This window comes from Paroedura picta, chromosome 9 (assembly GCF_049243985.1).
Source record: "Paroedura picta isolate Pp20150507F chromosome 9, Ppicta_v3.0, whole genome shotgun sequence".
NCBI classification, from domain to species: Eukaryota; Metazoa; Chordata; class Lepidosauria; order Squamata; family Gekkonidae; genus Paroedura; species Paroedura picta.
In genome coordinates this window covers 43,550,546-43,565,284 of record NC_135377.1, presented here as the reverse complement: position 1 = coordinate 43,565,284, position 14,739 = coordinate 43,550,546, and the positions used below count along the sequence as shown (strand labels likewise).

At 47.0% G+C, this 14,739-nt stretch overlaps 1 protein-coding gene and 1 long non-coding RNA gene across 2 annotated transcripts in view; one reads left to right on the top strand and one right to left on the bottom strand.

Moving 5' to 3' along the window:
* Window positions 1-6,629, top strand: part of LOC143844839 (uncharacterized) — a 24,751-nt gene extending 18,122 nt beyond the window's left edge. The window contains exons 2-3 of the long non-coding RNA XR_013234159.1: window positions 5,784-5,866; window positions 6,445-6,629. This is a non-coding gene — a long non-coding RNA (uncharacterized LOC143844839). The remainder of the gene's footprint in view (window positions 1-5,783; window positions 5,867-6,444) is intronic.
* The window catches only part of AQP4 (aquaporin 4), a 19,491-nt gene extending 4,752 nt beyond the window's left edge, over window positions 1-14,739 (bottom strand). The window contains exons 1-4 of the mRNA XM_077352554.1: window positions 14,595-14,739; window positions 8,927-9,341; window positions 3,946-4,110; window positions 2,344-2,424 (exon numbers count right to left, since the gene is read on the bottom strand). Coding sequence (XP_077208669.1) covers window positions 2,344-2,424; window positions 3,946-4,110; window positions 8,927-9,341; window positions 14,595-14,626 — 693 coding nt within the window. The 5' untranslated portion in view covers window positions 14,627-14,739. The remainder of the gene's footprint in view (window positions 1-2,343; window positions 2,425-3,945; window positions 4,111-8,926; window positions 9,342-14,594) is intronic.

Below are 14,739 nucleotides of genomic sequence, written 5' to 3'. Positions count from 1 at the left end.
GATCATGTAGTAAGGGCAATGGCCCCAAAGAAACTATATGTTAAGGACAAGGATCCTGAAGGATACAGATGATGCCTCCTCCATGGCTATTGCTGCGCTGCTACAAGAACATGCAAAGCTTCTACCCACAGAGTTGTGTGTTTGCACCCTTCATAAGAGATATGTGTCACTTATGTATTATGTTAGCCAAGCCACATGAACAAGACAAGCTTTCTATATTCCATGTTCTGTGTCATTATAAATAAGCACACACAGCATGATGATACATACAATCATATTTTATACAAAACACTAGTTCTGAGTACACTGAACAAGAAGGATATCTGGTATTCTGATGAATTCTGACAGAACCCTGGCCTGACAGAGCCCATCCTGGAAGCTCCCTTTGTGAATATAACATCTTTCAATCAAACTGGATCCATACATATATAAAATATGAAAAAAAATAAACAGAACGGCTCTAAGGGTGTCTTGGGAAGTTTACTAATGTGTGCTGCCCAACCCCCCAAAATGTGCTGGTGAACAATTGAGCTCATATGCTATAACAGATACAAGTACATTTCCTGTACAGAAATCCTGCCAAATTTAGAGAGACCCCTCTCATGCAGGCTGTCCTATCTGATGATTCAGATACTACACTGATTCAGTTTCAATATGAAGTCTTGTCTTCAGAGTTTATCAATTAAGATCAAGGCAACAAAAGTCAGGATACCCCCCCCCACAAAAGTCCTTCAAATTTTCTCATTATTATCTAAATCTTTCTAAATGAAAATTCCTGTCATTTTGCTGTTGTAACCATAAAATCAGAAGCAGCATTTCAGAGGTCATCTGAACCTGTAGAGGGAAATGGGAGACACAGAAACACTCCACTGATGGAAACCCTCCTTTCAGCGCTCTCTCAGCCTCACCCACCCCACAGGGTGTCTGTTGTGGGGAGAGGAATGGGAAGGCGACTGTAAGCCACTTTGAACCTCCTTCGGGTAGGGAAAAGTGGCATATAAGAACCAACTCTTCTTCTTCTTCTTCTTCTTCTTCTTCTTTCAACAGAGATTTTTCACACAATCTATGCTAGAACTAAAATGTGTTTCTTTCTATGGTTCCTTGCTCTAGTCTGTTCCTTCTCCTTTGTCATGTAACTGTCCTATCATGGCTGATAAAAGTAAACAGTCTCACTTAAATCAAGGGTTAGTTGTGGTTCCTATGGCCAAACAAATGGATCAACGGGCAATGTCTTGGTGATTTGCTGGTCCCTGCCCCCTGGTATCAAGCCATAATACCAGTACATGAACTACTGTCCTGTATGCAGTCTAACAAAGATAATTTCCTCACAATTCTTTATTAGAAAGAAAAACAACATCATAAGTTCATAGGATACATTTTTAGATGTTAGATTTAATTTTAAATCAGATTATTTTAAAAAGAAACACTTATTAAAGTTTAAAAGTTTTAAAACACTAATTTAAATTTAAAAATTTTAAACAACCTACTCTGATTTACATTCATTTAAAGCAGTGGTCCCCAACCCCCGGTCCGGAGACCGGGACCAGTCCGTGGATCAGTCAGTACAGGGCCGTGGCTCCTCCTTGTCCTCCTCCCCGGCTGCTGCCTTGGGGGCTGCCCTGCCACTCTGCCACCAGCCGGTGCTCTTTGGTGCTCTCCGGCGGCTGCCATGGCTGGGGCTCCCCCTCGGTGTGGCACTGTGCAGCTACTGCTGGCAGCACCCCCCAGTGGGTGGCAGGAAGTCAGGGTTGCCAGCAGGAAAGCAAGTGGAGCAGGGGCTCAGGCAGCGGCAACGTCCCTCGGCAAAAGATTACCCCCCCTCCCCCCGGGCCTCAGTAAAATTGTCAAGCGTTGACTGGTTCCCGGTGATAAAAAGGTTGGGGACCACTGATTTAAAGCACTATGAACATGTATGAAGGAACATTGTGATTGTGCAGTATTTCTGTTTCACAGTGAGGATCTTTAGAGCCAGCTTGGTGTAGTGGTTAGGAGTGCGGACTTCTAATTTGATGAGCTAGGGTTGATTCTGCACTCCCCCACATGCTGCCAGTTGGGTGACCTTGGGCTCACCACAGCACTGATAAAGCTGTTCTGACCAAGCAGTAATATCAGGGCTCTCTCAGCCTCAGCCACCTCACAGGGTGTCTGTTGTGGAGAGAGGAAAGGGAAGGTGATTGTAAGCCACTTTGAGACTCTTTCGGGTAGAGAAAAGTGGCATATAAGAACCAACTCTTCTTCATGGAAGTAGTTTTATGGGATTTTTCTTAAAAGAGCAATCATGAGTGATATTTTCAATTATTTGTTGCTCTGATAAAATAAGAAGTACTCAAGTACATCACTTACCCAGTGGTGTTCCCATTTTCCCATGATAACTGCAGGTCCAAATGACCTGGCTGGATTCATGCTGGAACCTGTATAGTTGATCTGCATTAAATATAGATGGATTGTACTTATTACTATAAATCACAAATATACAATAACAGTGTTTAGCATCTAAAGGGAAGGAAATTACTCCATGGTAAGCTGGTCCAAAAAATGGGCATGAAAAAGCAGCAGCCCAGGAGACAAGTTGGGCCTTCCTGGGGCTGTAAGCATCCCTCCGGGATCATTGACCAACCATCAATTCTTCTATAGCCAGCCTGTGTGCCACAGGCAATTTGATTTTGACCAATAGTATTCCATGATGCAGACTGATTTGTGCAGTTCATCAAGGAAAAATCCACCCAAAGGCCTTGCAGTGGGGAGGCACTCAGTCCACTGAGTGAGCCTATAGCAGTGAACCAAAGGAAGTATTTGAAAGAGTCTAGGTCTTGAAGCACTCACAACTAGGAACCCAGACTTGGACAGAATTCTCAGAACATGAGTTTGAATCTGATATTCAATGCTGTTTGTGTTTGTTTCAGTAACCAATGGTGAGGCACTGGCTTTTACTTGCACAATCAAAATACAGGCCTCGAGGGCCAAATTACATGTTATACTGGATCAGATTTTCCAATGTGTTGTGTATTGTTTCTTTATATGATTATATATATATTTGCATTCTAAACATAAGCTGCTGGGTTCCCCAGTTCAGAGGAGGAACCTGATTCTGGGTGGCTGGTGGTAAACTCCCTCCTGATGAGAACTGCTCCTCTGCCTGCATTTAACCCAACAAAAAGAAAGGAATGGTGGAAGGAAGACCTTTCTGAAACAGCTTTTAAGTTTGAAAAGATATCTGCAGAGCCCAATAACCTCCCCCAAAAATCGAAAGACTATTCTACTGTTCAGGTCACTATTCCCCCACAAATGCTGGTAACAGGAGAAGAAGCTCAAGATGCTTGCTGACTCAGTGAGTTTATGGCAGAAATGAGATTTGTACTATGAACACAACCTCTTTGGGCCACAAAAAGCTGTAGCTTAAGCTCTAAATCAGCCTTTCTCAATTTTTTTACTGTCAAGGAACCCCTGAAACATCCACCAAGCTTCAAGAAACCCCAGAAGTGATGTGATCATGCAGAATATGGTTGAGAAGCATAGCTGTGTACATGGCCACCTGTGGCCCCTCCCGTTCTCACCCCCTCCATACCCATCATTGGCTGTTTAGGGGGGCAAAATGGCCATATATGGTCATTTTATAACACATTTTAAAAATATATAGAAAACTCATTCCCATACATTCAGGAAGCTGTCAAGAGCTGTCAAGAAACCCCGGGGTTTCATGAAACCCTGGTTGAGAATGCCTGCTCTAAATAATGACGCTCTCCAGCCATCCTGTAAGATGTCAGGATTTTTCATACTAGATGAGTTCAGACACTTGAATACACATGGAACTCCTTTTCCAGTGAAACTTACAGTTTTATTGTGCTCATGCAACAGTAACTAGCTACATGACATTTATGTCAAGCTATGCAGTCAAAGGAAAGAATAATGGCTTATTTTATTCTTCAAGAGAAACCAGCTACTTACAGCAAAGAAGTGTCCAATTGCAACAGACAATCCAATTGCTAATGCCACTGAACCTGTGACATCACCTCGTTTTGAATCACAGCTCGCAAAAATAGTAAAAACCAGCTGGAATGTAATTATCAACTCCACCAGTAGTCCATGGCCAGCGGAAAGTTCCCCATGAACCTAGCAAACAGAAACACACTTAGTAATCTGAGAAACATAAAGAATGCACAAACATTTTATCCCCAGAAATGAAATCCATTTCAAACTAAATGAGTAAGGAGAACAGGGTTGCACTTACCTGTAACTGTTGTTGGTTGAGATATCTTCTGTGCAGGCACACACTGTGTTTGTGAAGGCCTGCTGGTGGAGAAATTTTCTAGCTTCTCAGGTATAGAAGGGTACCTCTCCCGCTGGCATGTCAGAGCATTCTCGGCAAAACCACACCAAGGATGAGAGGTGCCATTTCCACTCAGTCCTTCTACACCGCCGATCCATCTGCAGTCACAGAATGAGCTCACAATGTGGCACAAGGCAGGGAATGTGTGCCTGCACAGAAGACAACTTGATGGACAAGTAACAGGTAAATGCAACCCTATTTTCATCTTTGGTCTTTTGTGCATTCCCACATTGGGAAGAGTAACAAGTTACTCACCTAGCGGTGGGTGTACAGCTCTAGTCAAACTGGGAGTGCAGGACCATTCTGCCCACTGCATCTCTCTGAGTGCTAGCAACAACGCTATAATGCCAGAGGTGTTGAAATATGCAAGATCTGCACTGTGCAATACTGAACAGAATATAAAAGGTATCCTACACTGGAGGGCACTGGAGAAGATATAAATTTAGCATAGGATAGGAACTTCCTGATGATTTTTAAATTATTTCCTCCAGTGTCCTGATTGGCTCAACAGGGGACTTCTTGCTTGTTTGAGCATACTTCCTCCCAGACTCCCTGCAAAAAAATAACTACAAATAACAGCTAACAGGTCTTCTCTCTCCTCTTTCTATACATAGTTGTCTTTTCTTGAATAAAAACTATTGTTTTAAGCAGTCTGATATGCAGTTCCCTTTGCATATTCAAACTCTACCAACAAGATGAAGGTGTCCTCTGATGACCAGCTAGGAACTCTGAAGATCTCACACCATTCCTCTGTGGAATGCTGCAGAAGAATTTTGTGCCCTAGTGCAGTGGTCCCCAATCCCCAGGCTGAGGCCCAGCACCGGGCTGCGAAGGCCTGGGTGCTGGGCTGTGGCTCACTCTTTCCACCCCCCCCCCAGCAGCAAGAAGCTCACCAGGCCGCGGGCAAATCACCCGCAAAAGCGGCTGATTAGCTTGCGGCCTGGCAAGCTTCTTGCTTCGGGAGGGGGGGGGAAGAGAAGCTTGCCGGGCCTCAAGCTAATTAGCTGCTTCGGCAGTCGATTTGCTGGCGGCCTGTAGGGGCGAGGAGAGGGAGCTGCAGCGGGGGCGCAAACACGTGCACGCGGCAGTTCTGCGCATGCGCGCATGTGCAGTGCTGCCGTGCACGTGAGTTTGCTAAAAAGTTAGCAACCAGACATCTAAGTAGGGAATGACAGTGCAACTCTCTAACTTCAAGAATGCAACGTCTGTCATCAAACCATAGTGAAAACACTCAGGGCAGTTGCAAGTCCAAAGGGGAGAATGGTATACTGATGAAATGAGGTACCACCTTGGAAGTGAAAATATTTCCTGTGGCCTGAGTGAACTGAGAAATGGAAATAAGCATCCTGTAAATCCAAGACTACAAACCATCAATTTAATTTTAACAACTGTAACATTTGAGCAAACAAAATCATCCAGAACTTTTTAACAAACAAAAACTTTCTGGGTTATGCAGGTCAAGGAAGGGATATAGACTGCCATCCTTTTCATGGAAGGAAAAATACTGGAAGTAACCCACTTGGCCAACGATTGAATCAGGTAATTAACTAAACAGCATCCTTTTGGAGAAGCTCTATTGCTGTGTCAAGCAGATGAACATCATTGGTCTTCTTCATAGTAAATGGGGCACACCTATATAAACTCTGACTTGTAGCCTGAAAAAAGCCAATGTAGCAGTCAAAAGCCAAGCATTATAGGTGATATTCTGCCATTCACTAAGAAAATGAGACAGTCTGTCCTGGTAGAAAGGGGTGGGTGATGATCTACTGCCATATAGTAAGCACTGTTCTTTTTACCCCTGCTCCTAAGGAGAAACCTGGGCAGGGGGCAGTTCAGCCTGGCTCTGGAGGGTTGATGTTTGCCATGCAACTGTGTTGAGAAATGGTGGCCATGACCAAAATAAAGAGGAAGGAGGAACAGTAAGAGTCATCACCTTCTGGTACCTCAACTAGTGGTGGGTGCAATCCCTCAGAGGGAAGTGTTGCCAAGCAGGCTGTTATGGACATGATGTTTGCACACAGTGACTTTGCTGTCTGCTTGTTCTTTTAAATCTGCTCCATGGTCTCATCCATCTTCACTGAGAACAGCTCCTTCAAAAGGTAATTCCTCTATTTTAGCATGTGTGTCTGGAGTCATTACAGTAGACTGCAGCCAAGAGAAGCATCAGAAGTTAACGTGGGATGTGCAGATCTTGCAAAATAGTCTACTGCATGCTTTCCTGCTCATCTGAGTGAATCAGATCAGTTAGAATCAGCGATCCCAAGAAGAATCAAATGAGTGAGTAAAGACAAACGTTGGAAAAACAGAAGCAAAGCTGTAAGTGTTCCTCTTAGCTCAGCAGCAGGAGAACAGCAGGGGAAAGCTCCCCTCATCCTCAGTGTGGTTTCAGCAAGAACACTCTGGGCATGTGCCAAGGGGGTGACTCTCTTTGTTCCTGAGAAGCTAGAAAATTTCATTGTCTGCCAATCTGCACAAGTGCAGTTCCCAATGTGGGACTGCACAGAAGATAAAAGAAAAACGTTCAGTGACTTTAATGCCACACTGCGTTGATAGATGCCACAATGAAAGGAACTGAAGTTGCTTTAGTCTGGTGGACTGCATTCGTGGCTAATGTACATTTTCTCCCATCTGTGGGCCAGTATGGTCTTGAATGTTTAAAAATGGAACTCCATACAGATGAGTCAAGTCATTCCTGGGGATACGATCACATGGAAGCAGCAGCACCTGTCCTGATGCACTCTCTTGCATACAGCCATTTCAATTCATCTGATGATACTGAAATGCTCCATTTGTTAATGTCTGAAGCACCCCAAAACACTGCAGTAATGAGAATTACATTTAATGGCACCCCAGAAATCTTTAAAATATCAAAGCCCTGTCACTGATGTGAAGCTAATGTGACAATGTTGTACATGTTGTGTTGACTTGGATCTGGCTTTACTCTAAGTGCTTCTGCACTATCACTGTAAGAATAAGAATCAGCATTTTAATCATCATGATATATATGACAGATGGTTCCCAGACTGGAGCTGGCATAAACTGTACTTTGTTGTATGCGTACATTGCAAAAATCCAAAGAATGTTTCTTTCAGTGTAGCCTTCAGTGTGTATTTTTTTCCCTAAGGAAGACTTTAATTTACTGTTCTATTATAAATCCATTAATTAGCTCTAACTCAATTAATTTCTATTTCAATTAAAAAGAGGCAGTAGGAAGCTCAAGTGCATGTTAATAGGTCCTGCAGCGGAACTGATGGGGATCCTTTATTAGCAGAGAACAAAGCTGAACTCTGAGGCATGGCCTGTTTTAAAGAACCATGTCCTCTTGATAGTGCTTTCTGTCACTATCATAATGGCACTGATTTTAGTCCCAATCATTTCATCTAAAAATCTCATTTCACGTCTATTCGTTCTGTGTGCAATTAGACGATTTCTGAAAGTTCTGAAAATATATGTTAAAAAGTAATTGTCACGCACAAAATAACATCTGTCTGTATGATAAAACAAGGGCATTTGCAAAAACCACTTGTTAACCTTATTCATAGGGACGTGATCCACGTGGGTGTCCACTGCAAGGTGGCTGCCTGAAGATCATCTCAGGGATAAAAAATGGACACGTAAAATTAGATAAGAGACCATCACCTCAAGACCCTTTCTCAAAATACCTAAATATAATTACTTTAATCCCTACAGCCTACAATCTTCCTTTGATTTCTACATTGTTAGAATAAATTTAGCATGTTATCCCTTGCATTCATGCCAACAATTTTTTTTCATTAAGTTCATACCAGTAGCTTCATATTTGAGGTTTAAATCAACCGGTGCTACTTATATAATCACAGTTAGAATGCAAAATAAAAGAGGAGAGGATTTGTAATGTCAATGTGCCTCTTTATCAATATATATGTAAATGTAATGCAAAGATAAACCTACTCTGCCAAAAATGCTCACTGGCATTACAAACTGATCAAAACAAGACCTGTCTTAAGCCTCACAAGTACAAAAATACCCAGAATCATTCACTGTGAATTAATCCATTCTGTTTTCAAACTACAAATCATGTGAACAAGCCAGAGTCAATGTTTGGGCTTGCATGCTTCCTTTCCTCTCCCTTTCATTCTTTGCCCTCATGCTGACTCACAAACATTCATGGCAAACAAAGCACATTACTATATACAAACTCGAAAGAATGGTTTCTTTCTCTCTCCCCCAAGCAGGGATTCCAAATAAAGATTAAACCACAGTTTTGAACTGTGGCCTGAAGAGAAGGGATCAAATGATACTTTGTAGTTCAGTTTAAATGCTGAACTACAGTTTGCTCCCAAAAATTGAGGTGCTTAATCTTCAAGGCACAGTGGTATGTGTGCGGAGCTGAGGATCAATTCTTCTTTTTACATCTATGGCTTGTTATCATATTCTCTAGAGAAGTTTGCCTTTCTATCACTCTTGGATCATGACTTAGAGCCAATGCTAATTAGTATTACCCACCATCCCTAGTAACTGCAGTTACATGAACAATAGGCAATTCCCAGATTTCAATTGCAGAACATACATGTGCTAATGTTTGTTTTATTTCATAAGAACAAGAGAAAATTTGTTTACCGAGGTGACTCCCAAGGACCCTACCACGCTCCTGGGAGTAACAAGGTAGAGAATTCCTGCCCCTGCAATGGCACCCAAGCACTGGGCTGCAATATAGAAGATTGACTTGGCAAGGCTGATCTTCCTAGTGCAGAGCATAGCAACAGTAACTGCAGGGTTAATGTGACCACCACTGATGTGTCCAATGCACTGCACCATCGTGGCAATGCTAAGTCCAAAGCAGAGAGCGATAAGGACCATATCTACAGGTAGAGGTTTCTCAGTTCCACCCCAGTTGATCGTGGAGCCAAGGCTCAGGAGGACAAATATAAGCATTGCCAAAAATTCTGCTGAAACAGCTTTCCAGAAGGCCTGAGTCCAGATGCCTTTAAACGCCGCCATGATGGCCTCACACTTACACAGAGCTCCGCACTTGCTGAAAAGGAAAACAAAACAGAATCAGAAGCCAGCCTGCAGCCTTAAGATTTCTCCAAGTGTTTACTGCATTACCTGTAAGCTTACCAGCAATGGTGAAAGACAGAGAGGTACTAGGGCTAACATTTTATGAATCACTGCATCAAGTTTTGTAAGTCAAGTTTCTCTGGAGAAAGCAGTGCTGAAGCTCTCCTGCCCACACCCTGGTGCCCACTTGTATTTGACACACTATTTTCTAACGTGAAGTCACTGCAGGAGGAAAGCACAAGCAACGTCTCTGGGTGGCTCACCCAAAGGGATGGCCTTGAGAAGATCAGGATTACATTCTTCTTCTCTCTCCAGAAACAGCATTCAGGAGACCAAAGTTGGCTCCAAAGGGCAGCTAGAGTCCAAAACCATGCCAACCGTGTTGCCATTTTCTACTTTCAGAGTCCACTCAGGAAAGTCAAAGGCAACTTGGGATCCTTCTTGCTTTGCTCACTCTCAGGCAAAAGGGGCCCACAGCTGGAGCTTTGCTTTGCAAGAGAACCCTCTTGATGTCAGGGCAGCCTCCAGACCTAGTTTGGGTTCAGGGGGAAATGTTTCCACTGGAACATTAATTGCCTTTGCATTCACATCCCTGAAATTTTAGGAGGGAAGGGAGGCATGATTAATGATTAAAAACTGCAACATTAATGATACAGATCCTGGAACACAGTAGTGTACTTCATTGAAGAATTGAGCATCAGGACTCTGGAGACTGAAAATTTGTCAGGGCTCTCCTAGTATCTGATCCCCTAATCTAGAGGTCTTAGCAGAGAAGCCTGTTCTTCCTAACCCATTGGGTTAAGATGGTCTTCCAGCCCTGGCCACACAGGACCAGGCTCTGAACTGGCAGCCCCTCCCCTACTTCTAAGTGTATTCATGTATTTCATTTACTCGGGCTAGATCAGTGGTCCCCAACCCCCGGTCCGGGGACTGGGACTGGTCAGTAGATCAGTCGGTACTGGGCCGTGGCTCCTCCTCATCCTCCTCCCCAGCTGCTGCCTCGCGGGATGCCCCTGCCACTCTGCCGCCAGCTCACCTTTGGTGCTCTCCAGCGGCCGCCATGGCTGGGGCTCCCCTTCGGTGTGGCACTGCGCAGCTGCTGCTGGCAGCGCCACCCAGTGGGCAACGGGAAGTCAGAAGCGCTGGCGGGAAAGCAAGCGGAGCAAGGGCTCAGGCAGCGGCAGCGACACCCCTCGGCAAAAGACTACCTTCCCTCCCCGGGCCTCAGTAAAATTGTCAAGCATTGACCAGTCCCCAGTGATAAAAAGGTTGGGGACCACTGCTTTAAACCACCCTTTTCCAACCTTTTGACCATGGAAGAGCCCTTGAACATTTTTTTCAGGCTTCAAGGAGCCCTGGAAGTAGTGTCAGCTGCCCCACACCCCGGAAGTGATCCGTCACTAGAAGTGACATCAAACACCCACATTAACAGACAGGCTTGAGGAGAACTGAGGAGAGAGATGGGATGGTTTAAATTTGGAGTAGATGTGCAGGCTCTGCCCCCTCCCAGGCACAGAAGCCACGCTAGAACTCACCCATGCGAGGGGGGGGGGAGGAGAGCAATTGAAGCCGCTGATTTCCCTAGCTTGTGACTGAATCCATTAAGGCAGGAGGGGAAGGTCGTGGATCCCCTCCAGAGTTCCTGTGGACCTTGGGGATCCATGGACCCCTAGTTGGGAATCCCTGTTTTAGGCTGATCCTGCATTGAGCAGGAGGTTGGCCTAGATGGTCTGTATGATCCCTTCCAACTCTATGATTCCGTCAAATCTCTCTTTTCTGCAAAGCTTTTGATGTAATCAATCCTTACTGAACAACAAAGCCCAAATAGACAAAACTGGAACTAACATGTCTCCCTGCCATTTATTTAAACTTTTTCCTTCCTTGATTATCCTCTTCATCAGACCTGGCCTGAATAACTCAGGCTAGCCTGATCCCATCAGATCTCGGAAACTAAGCAGGGTCAGCCCTGGCTAGGACGACTCCAAGGAATACCAGGGCCATGATGCGCAGGCAGGCAATTGCAAAACCCCTTTGAATGTCTCTTGCCTGGCTGCCAGACAACCTTAGGATCTCCTGGATATCTTACACACGTGCCATGTGATTAATAAATAATTCTCCATGCCAGTTTTTAGATGGCAAGTCCTTTGGGTGAGGACCTGTTTAATTCTGTAAAGCGGGGGTCATCAACCCCCGGTCTGCAACCTTGGTACCGGGCTGCGAAGGCCACGGTACCGGGCCACCGGCAGCTGCGCCTGCCTCCCCCCCACAGCGAGAAGGAAGGGAAGAGGCAGGCGCAGCCGCCAGCACGCCGGTGATGCAAACGCGCATGCGCGCAGTTGCCATGCATGCGCATTTGCGCCCCCTGGTTGCAAAAACGTGTATGTGTGGCAACTGCGCATGCACGTTTGCACGGCACCTGGGCCGTTGGCTCTCCCCTGACCCCCAGAGGCGGTCCCTGACCTCAGAAAGGTTGGGAACCGTTGGACTAGATGACCCAGAAGGTCCCTTCCAACTCTATTATTATTCTATGCTGATGATTTACTTCCCTTATGCTCCAACTTTTTCCTCAATGGGGATCCAAATCGGCTCCCATCAGTTTCCTCTCCTGCCTGTATATTCTCTTGAGGGTGAAACTATCCTCCATTCCGTTTTTCTTTTGCATAGTCTCTTCACACAACAAATCCAATAGCTTGTTGTGTGGGAGGGGGAACTTCCAACATACATAAGAATGCCATTTTGTTGCAGGCTCTTGTACTTTGAGCTGACCCCTGACAGCATGCGACTCCCCCTCCCCCTAATATGAAAAAGAGATGGAAAAGCTGCACCTGCCAATTGCGTGCATGCCACACAGTTCGTAAAAAGCACACGAGTCTTGCCAGGAAAAGTGTAGGCAATCCTAACCTCACCATCTATTAAAACACTGTAAAGTTTTATGAACTCCATAAATACTTCTGCAGAAACCTGTCTGTGACTTGGTGGGCCACTCAATCTTCCTCTGACATTACTCACATCACATATGTCAGGTACAGTGCCATCCTAAACTGAGTTAACTCCTACTATCTTCATCTGACCCAGAAGCATGTAACTCTGCACATTGTCAACCTTCCTTCTGAATTGTGATTTCAGTGACATTTTGGAAGAGCCATAAATAACTAAATCAGGCTAATGTCAAATCCTTGCCAGGTTATGGCATGAGCTGAAAAACAACAGCAATAGTCAGCGTGCTGCAGTGGTTAAAGTGTTAGATTAGAAAGAACCTGGGTTCAAATTCCTCCCTGGCCATGAAATTTTTAATGTCACCTTGAGTCAGTCATTGGTCACTTTCACATATACTAAATAGTGCACTTTCAATGCACTATGTAACTGGATTTTACTGTCTGAAATGGAAAAAGCCACTTGCAAACAATTGCTGAATTAAAGTGCCCATTGCCTTCATTGTACAGGCTTTTGAAAACTGTAAGCCAGTTATAAAGACAAAATGCTATAAATGCTTCCAAGGCATTCCACTAATGTATCCCACGGATTCTCATTTGCCATACCTTGAAGCCATCTCTTCACGGTTTCATTCCAAGCCATTTACTCGCATTCCCGCCTTCCTCCAAGCCCTTTTGCCTGACAGCTGGCAGAGGGAGGTCAGTGGAAGGGCAGGGATTGGAACCCAACCGACTTCCCCTCGCCTGAGCTCTGAGCGGGCCTCCCATTTCCCCGCTCCGAACGCAACTCCACCGCCGGCCCATTCCCTCCTGGAGCCCCGCTGCAGGAGCGTCCTCCGCACGCGGGCCGAACCAGAGTCACGAGCCGCCGCGCAATAGCGGAGGGCAAGCGGGCAGCTCCGGCCCTTCTCCCTTCAGCGAACGGCCAGCGGGGGGCGGGGCAAAGAGAACAAGCAAAATATTTTCTTTGCGAGCACAAGATCGGAATCTCCCCCCCCGTCCCGTCTCGTCCCGTCTTTGCAACCTCAGCAAATACCGAGAAAGGCCGGGTTGCCATTTGCACGGGGCAAACCCTGCGGACTTATTCCTCCCCCCCCCCTCCAGTTTTGACTCTGAGGAATCACCCTGGAAAGCTAATTGGAGAACTGGAAAAGGCACTGCGTTCCCTTCAGAAGCCGCTAAGTCCTGAACCAGCGCGCTCTACATGTATGAGGCAGACTGCATTCCCACCAGCAGCTATATTTTTAGGATCGTTTCCAAATAGGTGGACAAGACGGGGAGCGCCCTTGACCTTTAGCGGAGCCGCTTGGCTTAACCTTTCATCCTGGGCGCCGGCCTGCCAGGGAGCGCGAGCGCAACACGCAACCCCCACGGCCTCTCGCCCTAAACTTCGCTCCGCTCCCCCCGCAGCCAGCCCAGCCGGGGATGTGTCGGATGAATCCCGACACCGAGAGAATTGCAAGATGGAGGGGCGGGGCGAGCGCGAAACCCCAGTGCAACTTCTCCAGCAACTTACAATTGGGTCGGAAAGGCGAGCACATCAATCCAGTCGCACGAGGCACGCAGAAAGTCTTAACGATGCTGCTCGGGAGATGCTCGTCGGGATCGCCCGGGAAGCGCAGACGGAGGGAACCGCTGTCGGAGAAGCGGGAGGGGGGGAAGGGGGGAAAGGGCTGGCAGACCCCCCAGAAGGCTGGCCCAGCGCGGTCCAAGAGGCTGGAGGGGGGCCCGGAGTCAGGAGGCTCCCCCACTCCCCCCGCCCCCCCCCCCCTTCGCGGCTCTCGGGCGAGGCAGAGGGCCAGCAGCCAGGAGCGCTCGCCTGCTTGACATGCACCCCGGGCGGCCAGCGCTCTCCAAGCCCGTTAACCCCTTCTGCCGCGGCAAGGTGCATCCAAGAGCCCCTGGCGCCTGCCTCGCGCCTCGCCTCTCTCCCTTGCCAAGATCTACACCTCCTTCGCGTGACGATGCTCGAAGTTTGCTCCTTGCGCTTGTTTCTAACCACGCGCTTTGCAGCCTGGACACTCTTGCAAGATGCACTCTGGCGCCACAGTCACGGAACTGCGGAGCAGACCACGCTGCGGCCAGGCTGGCGCGCGGAACGACGCGGTGCACGGCAGCCAACTTGTTGCACGTTCCTTCCCTCCCCAAAGTTGCTCCCTACATGCACCACCGCTCTCTGTCCCTCGCCTCCCCCTCTTCCCCCCAGGCACGCATCACCTGCCCTTCTTGTCCCGCAACTGGACCTGACGCGAGCCTCCGCAGCGCTCCGAATGCGCCCCACGCGCCGGACTCACCCGCAAGCGCTCGACGCCGCTCTCTCGGTCATGCCTTCCCTGGATGGATGGAGCGCCTGGGAGAGACGGAGCGGGAAGAGGGAGGAGTGGCGGAGCTCGGAGTGCGCCGGGGGAGTCGGGTTACGGCTGCCTGCCTGATTGGGGG